This window comes from Choristoneura fumiferana, unplaced genomic scaffold (assembly GCF_025370935.1).
Source record: "Choristoneura fumiferana unplaced genomic scaffold, NRCan_CFum_1 Sck3bRy_356;HRSCAF=692_pilon, whole genome shotgun sequence".
Classification (NCBI taxonomy): Eukaryota; Metazoa; Arthropoda; class Insecta; order Lepidoptera; family Tortricidae; genus Choristoneura; species Choristoneura fumiferana.
In genome coordinates this window covers 21681-31245 of record NW_027413009.1, presented here as the reverse complement: position 1 = coordinate 31245, position 9565 = coordinate 21681, and the positions used below count along the sequence as shown (strand labels likewise).

The window sequence follows — 9565 nt, the reverse complement described above, 5'->3', positions numbered from 1 at the left end:
CTCGCATTTAGTCTATGGCTCACATAATGTAAGTGACAGTTTCGGGTGACACTATTTCCCGGCCGTACAATACCGACATGGAAATATCGGTAAACAAACCGGTAAGTAAACATCAGGTTGGTATTTCCATGTCGGTACTATCCGTGCCGGTAAATAGTGTCACCCATCAGTTTCCTGACTCCTCTTCACACTTTATTCTTTGTTGTGTCGCCCAAACAGTTGTCATATAAGTCACCAGTAGTGAAGTTATGCGTTGATTAATTTCCATTAGCAATGTACTAAGATAATAACTTTGCTCACCCGTCTTCTGATAGCTACATTTACGCAAGAAATGTGTGTTCATGCAGTTTCTCCACCTCCACTGAAGATAAGCTCTGGTGGTGGTGTCAGTGTAGTGTGGTGGCGGTGATAGATGGGTTTGTGTGTTGTTACAGTGTGGAGGTGGAGGGACTGTATGAACACACATATCTTGCATACACGTAGCTATTATAAGGACGCGAATGAGCAAAGTAATTATTTTATTTCATTGATATGGATCTACGCAAATTAACGCCTGATTCAATCAATTCAATAAATAATTTCCATGGTCTATTCTATCCTCTCAATATTTGAATCTGTGATTTTGAAGATATACAATAAGTGCTGCAGGGCTACTACGATACTTGAAACTCGAAGTTCGTGTCGTGCCTCGTATTAAATAGTATAAGTGTCAGAGGGACCGCACGACACGAACTTCGAGTTTCGAGTTTCGTAGTGGCCCTGCTGAGCTGTGCGTTGCCATAGTTCTGTAATTGAAGTATGCCTTCTGTTGTAAAAGAGGGAGACTTTTATTTATTAATCTAATTACATCAGTGCCTTTCAAGGATGATTTATTTGACAGTTGCCAGCTAAATATAAATAGTGTACTGCTTGGACAATGTAGGAAAGCAGAAAGAATGAAAAGCGGTAGGGAAACTGTTACCTTCATTATGTGAGCCATAGACTAAATGCGAGGATGTTTTGTATTAAGTTTAAAAGCCGTGTTAAAAAAATGACAGTTAACAGCTCAGTTAACACTAACAGAGGGCAGTTCTTAAATCGAAGTTCGTATCGTATTAGAGGTGGGTAAATCCGGATCTGAAGATTCAAAAGAGTCAGATCCTCAAGCGGATCCGAATCCCTTAATGACTCCTTTCAAATCTTATTGACTCCGGAGTTACTAACTCCGACTGGATCGAGCGGCTCGCCTCGCTCGTGATCGCCGTCACGCTCACTCACACTGACTCGCTCCGTCCGCCTGCTTTCGCTCTCGCTCGGCTCGGATCGGATCGGCAGGGCTACTACGAAACTCGAAGTTCGTATCGTACCGTCCCTCTCGCTCTCGTATTAAATAGTATAAGTGTCAGAGGGACCGCACGACACGAACTTCGATTTTGGAGTTTCGTAGTAGCCCTGCGGATCGGATCTTGGACTTGGATCTTATTATCTATGTTTGGTTGGTCGGTTCGGTTCGTAGTAGCCCTGCGGATCGGATCTTGGACTTGGATCTTATTATCTATGTTTGGTTGGTCGGTTCGGTTCGGTACTCGGACTTGGACTAACGAACAAATCTTTCTCTCTCTCACGAATCTGTACTTCAGTTCAGTCAGCGGTACCGTACCGACACCGACCGACCGAACCGAGCCGGGGCGGATCGGCCATAGATAAATTAATAATCGCTCGAAAGAACCGGAGTCAATAAAGGAGTCGGATTCAATAAGCGGATTCGGTACCGACACCGGAGCTGGATCTAGTGAGTCAGATCACTTCGCGGAGTTGAGATTACCCATGTCTATATCGTATCATTCCGTCCCTTTCGCTCTCCTATTAAATAGTGTAAGTGTCAGAGGAACCGCACGACACGAACTTTCCTATTTATAGTAGTCATGTCTATTATGTGTCTATTCAACTCGGCTGACAAATTTTTATGACAATCAGCGGTGTGAAGGCGTTTTTGGATACCGTATTATTTTCGGTCTCTAGTCTGTATTCTTCAGCCATATTCCCATCATATTATCTTATTCCTATTCTTATATCCCATTATATAGAAGACATGAAATATCTACCATAACTCTATCAATAGAATAAATTTGCTATTCCTTATTATGTCTTTTTACTTTCAAGGCGACAGCAGCAGGGCTACTACGAAACTCGAAACAAGAAGTTCTTGTCGTGCGGTCCCTCTGACACTTAAACTATTTAATACGAGTGCGAGAGGGACAGTACGACACGAAGTTCGAGTTTCGAGTTTTGTAGTAGCCCTGCAGTTTAAAAAAAAAAACTATATAGCAAGGTTTCATCAGAAATACGTTCCATCGTTCCATATTTGTCATAATTTGTCTTGTCGAAATGTCAAAAGTAAAGTATCATCGAAATCGAAACGTCGATCGTTAATTCATGTTCTTCCTTTTATTCATGGGACCTATTATTTCTATATTGAAAATACAAAATTATGTTGCAAGAAATAAATATCAGAATAAATCAGTCAAATTTTCATCGATGATGGAGATTAATTGACAATGGCTTTGATATTCCGGAAGTTGCGATATTCAGTATTAATTAATACTTTTCCTCGGGTTTTAGCTGGGCTTTTATTTATTTATTTGTATTGTGAATACCTTATTTATTACGTCACTCAAATCCAGGTCAATAATCCTACGTTTATTTTTAATTACCCAGATATTTAATGGTAACTCATAGATTTATTGGGATTTTCAGTGTGAATGGCCAGTGTTAAAAAAAGTCTCAAGCGTTCAGCCAGTTTATGCAATGATATTGGCCGACCCCCACATGCTCGGCTCACGCGATGGCCACTGGTTGGACAGATGGCGGCGGGAATGGCAAATGCAACGTGCATTTCAAACTGCTATGACTTTGCACAGGCCAGAAGTTGTTTTTGTTTTAGGTAAGTAGTTACTTGCAAAACTTTTATTCATTTAAGGTAATTTCTAGAAATGTTTGGCAAGTTTCACTACTTCTTGTTTATTATTTGAATTGCACACCACGTCAGAGGGGCATTCCACAAGAATGTCCCCTATGAAATGCTTTTGCCTTGTATAGCAGTTAATTCAGTCAAATCCATGAGGTCCTGGAATATGCTGCCAATTTGTTAGCAAAGACATGAAATATTACCAGACTTAATATCATTTTCTCAGCCTTTTCAGAACTATTAGAAGAATGGCATTTCCTAAGGGATATTCTTGTGGAATGCTCCCAGAGTTGCCACCTGTCCTGATTCTGCCATGACAGTCCTGATTTCGATGATCTTTTCTTGAAGCCTTTAGTCTTATTGATGACCTGAATTGGATTAACCATCTGATTGCCCCGATTTTTTTTCCCAAAAGGCGGCAACCCTGCACCACATCTTCATCTTGTAAATTTAAAAGTTAGGTAGTTAGTTTATAGTTAATTTTTATTTATGGTATTTTTTTTTAGTATGTGTTTTCTCTTTAATAAATTAATAATATTTTCTAAATTTCCTCGGGATAAAAAAAATAAATTGTAAATACTTACAGGTACTTTTGTGGTACTAATTTACTAGACTAGAATGCTAGTACTAGAATGTGGTTTATTTCAGGTGATCTTTTTGATGAAGGAGATAAAAGCTCTGAGAAAGAGTTCAATGAGGTGGTGCAGAGGTTCCATCAGTTGTTCACAGTTCCTGAGGGGACCACCTTGTATGCAGTTGCTGGGAATCATGATATTGGATTCCATTACAGGTATGCAAATAATTTATGGTAAGTATAAATAATTCAAGAGTTTTTTTTGAGATATCACCTTTTGTCTTACGAGTGCAGAAGGATGGTGTCAATTACATTATTAAAGAAAGTGGTTAAAGAAAAAATGTGTTTAATGCCCACCTTCGCCTTCCACTGCAAGCGGAGCCGACTCTGTACAGAGTACTTTTAACTTGCAATGGCAAAGTGCACACATGTGCTTCTACTGAATAAGAACTCATAACTCGGTGTTTGCAGATGGTTGGGGACCACTTTTATCTAAAATAATGTTATTTTTAGCATAGTATTAAGTATTTAACGAGCTAGGCGTTTTGGTGCAAACTGTAAGCCTGACTGTATTGAAATAAATAAGCGTTTTTCTCCAGTCCGCTCAGTCCGTTACAGCTCATTACCCTTGTCAAAGCCTTTATTTGCACTATGCGGCTAACAATGTAGTTTAATCGCGCCGTCTCTTCCTCAAGTCATATTTTGAAGAGAGACGACACGCTTAAACAGCGCGGCTAACCGCATACCTAGTGCATAGGCGCTTAAAGGTTTTTTCATCACACTTGATCGTAAACAGTGTCGTAACATGCAGGCTACCTTTGTTGCAACCCCCGAAATAAAACCCTCGACCTTTTATTGTTGTCTTGTCATGAAACCCAAGGTCGGTAATAGTAGATTGATAACCAAGGGTGGAAAGTGACCCATTTCACCCGAGATATTTCTGGCGCTCGAACAAAGTGAGAATACTACAAAAAAATAGAATAATAATAAATTGAATTTACTTATATCCAACCTCCAACGGTACCTTTTCGACTGGCCACTTGCCACGTCCAACCAAGTACCAAGTACCAAGGAGCTTATTTACAAAACTGCAGGTTGAACGCCGAACGAAGAAGTTTGACCTTTATTACTTATATATAATATATTCCATCTCTTTCTTTCACATTTCACGAATGACTTCCATCTCTTTCTTAACCTAACTAAAGAAAGAGATGGAATATGTTTGTGACGTAATAAAGATCAAATTTCTTGTTTCAAACGGATGTTCTGCGTTCAACGTCCAGTGTTGCATATAAGCTCCTTGGTCACGACGTGCATCTAGATGGCCATGCCGAAACGTGAAAAAAAAGTGTCAATGACGTAACTCAATTATCTTCGACTCTGTGGCTAATCGAAAAAAAAATACTTTCCACCCTAGAGATGAAAACGCAATTTTCCACCCGGCTATTTATCCATGAAAATTAAACTTTCCGAACAGGAGAGATGAAAATATACAATTGTGCGGGTAGGATAACGCCGCAGCTGGCAGGGCGGTTCGAGCGGCGGCTGCGCGCGGCGCCGGCGCGGCTGGCGAGCGTGCGCGGCGCGCACTTCGTGCTGCTCAACTCCATGGCGCTGCAGGGCGACGGCTGTTCGCTTTGCGCACGCGCCGTCGCCGAGATCGACAACATAGCTGGTTATTATTTTTGGTCGATTATTTTTAGAGTTCCGTACCTCAAAAGGCAAAAAACGGAATCCTTATAGGATCACTTTGTTTTCCGCCCGTCAGTCTGGGTTGCGGCGGGATAGAAATATATAATTTGTTCAGAAGATTGTTTTATTGGTTCATAGTTCGTTACAAGAGTCACCGATACAAATCGCCATCTTTCTTTTGGCAAAGCAGTGTCAAGGGGCAACATCCCCGAATGCGCCATCTATCCACACAACTCCGAACTAGTAGAGAAGCCAATAGTTCTCTCGGTCGATGACACCTCTTTTAGTTCGGTTGAAAGTAAATAGATGGCGCTGTGTGTAACAGTCTGTCAAGACCCTAGAACTCGGAAACGCGTGGAGATATCGAGTTAAAATTAGAACCATATACACAAGTCTACAGTCCCTTAAAGCTGTGAAATGATCTAAATTCTAATTTCATATATTTTATGGACCCAATTTCATATATTTAATGGATGCCCAATATTTTATGGACTATCTCTTAAGCACATTAGTAGTCTGTCGTCACTACTTCACTCAGAAAGAATATTGATTTTGAAGCCTTCTTAAAAGTAGTGAAAAACTCACCAGTAGTTGTCAGTCGGGTCATTTGCGATAGTTGATAATGGCAATAATAAGCAAATAATAGATCCGGTTTGAAGGACCATGTTATAGGAGCTAAGCAATCTTAATTTTGTGTTTTGTTGCTTCCAGATATTCTGAAGTGTAGCAATGGATCAAAATTATGCAAAGGCAAAACCAAACTCGACAAATATACTAAACCAATTCTTATTCAGGTAGGTAAGTCAGTCAATATAAAATAAAATTATTATTATATATATATAAGATAAATAAGTAAGTATTATATATATATAATATATATATATATATATATATAAATACTTACAGGGTGGCTCATTTAGATCGGTCAGTATGGGAAAGTCTGAAACTATAAGACATACGAACATCACATTACATTAAAAAAAACTTTCAGTTCGGGAATCGAACCCAGTCGTTTTGAAAAATAAAACCTATACAAGCAATCAATATTATTATAAAACATGGTATCTTGAAGTCCGGGTTCGATTCCCGAGCTGAGTACAAGTTTTTTTAAATGTATGAATGCAGTTTTTCTTGTTACTAAAATCGATGACATGGTTCCTAAGAACAGATCTTCGTATGTCTTATAGTTTCAGACTTTCCCATACTGACCGATCTAAATGAGCCACCCCATATATATAGTTTAATTTAGCTATCATATCCACTAAACCATTGTTTCCTTCGACTGACCGCGTCTATAATACATGAATACCTACTTCTATTAGATCTTTTTTCGTTAGACTTTGTCAACCTATGCATTTTCTGCCTGCCATTTTCTACAAGCGCTTTTGGTTTGATAACTTTTCTAACTTGACTGTATTTCTATGAGTTTGAAGCTTGATCTTTCATTGTGTGATTTTTGATTTGCCACACAAAACCAAAACAAAGCACGTCAACCATGCACATTCTGAAAAAGGGCCACCGAGTAGTCCGAAATACGTTAGGCATATTCAGTTCATTCATATTCTATTTTAACTTAAAGCAATCTTTGCTTCCAGCACTTTCCCTTATACAGAGCTTCAGACAGTCAATGCACGGAGCCCGACGCGGCTCCACTGCCAGAAAGAGACAGCTTGTTTGTAGAGCGATGGGACTGCTTGTCGAAGGAGTCGACAGAATACCTCGTGGAAAGCCTGCGCCCGCGCCTCGCGTTCGGTGCGCACACGCACCATAGTTGTGTTGCCCGGCACAGCTTCGTGCCTACCCCCGACCATAAGATAGAGTTCCTGGAATACACAGTTCCTTCTTTCTCTTGGAGGAATCGATTGGATCCTAAGTATTACTTGGTAAGCCTGTTTCAATATAGATCTGCCACATACTTACAATAATGCTCTTACTAATTGTTTACTACACTTGGGCGCTGTGAAAACTTAGTCTGATTCTTTAAAGGAGGTACTGGGTTAACGAGCTTCGCTCGGGCTATGATTCGTAAATAAACACGCGTTTTCCCAGATACAAGACCAAGCTAGATTGATTGTTCGTCCCTGAACCTCCCAAACATAGCAAATCTTAACAACTCAATCAATCATCTTTTTAATTGTTAGAACGTTTCCAGGAGCCCTAAAATTAATCCAATCTACTCGTTATCGACTTTTTAGTTCTTACTCCTATGCCAGTGACACGTATTTGTGACTGCTGTGGGATATGCGTAGGCATAGCGTAAGAGCTTAGTGGATCGTCACATTCGGCTCCGGCAACGTTCCGCTAAGCCCTTACGCTATGCCAGCCTTTAGGAGGTACGAATTCTGTTGACACACATGCGTGTCACCTGTGCATAGGAATGAGAACCGGAATGTTTTACGTCTGTGACTTTTTAGTTCTTACAAATACGTGTCACTGGCATAGAAGTGACTGCTGTGGGATATGCGTAGGCATAGCGTAAGAGCTTAGTGGATCGTTGCTGGGGCCGAACGTGTTAGCGAGCTATTAACTACAAGCAATTGTTAACTCATACGCTCTTCCTCCTGTCTCTTTTCAGTTAACAGTAAGCGGCGAGGAGGCAAGTGTGTCCAAGTGTGAACTGCCTCGCGAGTGGACGCTGCAAGTGACTGCGCTACTAATGTTAATTGCTCTCGTGGTATACCTTCGCTACTTCAACTCCAAGCAAAACGCCTTCAACAACAAGCATTTGTGAGTATTTTATGTAATCTAGCTAAAAAAATCACAAAGATAAAGCACGTCAAAGTGGGGGCCTGTGACGTAGGGGGAAGTGTCGCGCGACATGACGTCACGCGGAGGGTTACTGGATATATCTTCATATTGTTTTTATTTAATTGACCAAATACGAGTAAATGAAAAATACGTCTTCAATCTATATTTTCTGATCTAAATGATGGATTAATTAGTTTTTTTTTGGAAACTCGTCCATAGTTCTATACTTTCTCCGACTTTTGTAACTATGACAATCCAAAAAAATTTAACAAAAAAATTAAACCGCTGAAAAAAACTGAAAAGCACAAAATAATAAACCTTTTTCACTAACCGACTTCAAAAAAGGAGGAGGTCTATGTTCTAATGTTTGTATTTTTTTTATGTACGCCGAGTACTCAGTCAATTGTGGACCGATTTACAAAACACTGTCACCAAGTCAAGATCTGATGATGGGATCCTAGGGAAATCGAGGGCAAACCTCAAATTTTATAGAGCACCTATGGCGATTTTGGCATTTTTAGCATTAAGATAAGCATTTACATTCAGAAAGTATCATTTGGTAAACTGGACCTGATGAAGAAGACCGTAGATGACCAATGGAACTCGTCAAAGCTAAGTAATGCTCGCTCGTCTATAAACGATCATTATTAATATACCTAGATAAGCGACTAAGAAGGAGCTTTAAGTTAAGTATTCGTTCGACTGATGATGCTAAAGCCGGCAACGGAACTCTGTTATAAACAACGTAACCAAGCCGTGTTGGGCTTCATGGATCGTTGTACTTTGGCTACGAATCACTAAAAAGTGAGAAATAAAGAAAATCTTAACAAAAAAGTAAAACTGACTCCAAAAAAATTAAAAAATAACAATAAAAGGAGATGGATTGAAACGCATTAATTTAGGTGAGGTAGACGACTATTGTTTGATTCCTGCTGGCTCGTGCTGAGGCACCGATTTCGAGCTAGTAGGTACCTAGTGCTAGAAAAATATTTTCAAGGGTAGTCGGTTTCATTTTTTGTTATGTTTTTTTTTTTTGGAGTCGGTTTTACTTTTTGTTAAAAAATCTTTTAACCTTAATCTAGGTACTAGATTGAAGTCGGTGCCTCAGCACGAGCCAGAAGAAGTGAGAAGCCCATCAGGTAGACTACTATTGGGAGGGTGCGAAGTACTAGGTGGGGGTAATGAAATCTATCGCAGCGCTCATAGTGGCCAAAAGAAGAAATAATCTAGGCTCTGTCATCTGTCATACTCATATGAATCTGTCATTAACAAAGCAATGTATAGACTTTAACTACCTAATTTTAGTAATAGATGTTTGTGTTATGATGTGAGCTTGAATTATTGAACACTGTCCCTGTTTTTTCTTAATTCCTCTACATCTCGGACATGTCCAGCAACAATTTTCCTTATTGTCAGGCGGAACAAAACGTAATGAGTGAAAGAGACACAATGAGAGAAATACTGACGAATGAGCGAGATTCAAGGTAGTTGAGATTGAGGGATGTAGAATGAGAGATAGAAATAGGTTTTTAGTATGTAAGAAAGAGATAACAATAAAGAGATCATGGCGGAATCTGAGTTTCAATCCTTACATTATGAAACGG

At 39.6% G+C, this 9565-nt stretch overlaps 1 protein-coding gene across 1 annotated transcript; it reads left to right on the top strand.

The window, feature by feature from the left end:
• The first annotated feature begins 2326 nt into the window (after positions 1 to 2326).
• Positions 2327 to 9065, top strand: LOC141445115 (metallophosphoesterase 1-like). Its single transcript, XM_074110897.1, has 8 exons — positions 2327 to 2663; positions 2737 to 2923; positions 3596 to 3737; positions 5030 to 5196; positions 5925 to 6007; positions 6809 to 7096; positions 7789 to 7940; positions 9044 to 9065. Exons 1-8 carry the CDS (start codon positions 2538 to 2540, stop codon positions 9048 to 9050), a joined length of 1152 nt encoding a protein of 383 aa, XP_073966998.1. The 5' UTR covers positions 2327 to 2537; the 3' UTR covers positions 9051 to 9065.
• Positions 9066 to 9565: the final 500 nt, after the last annotated feature.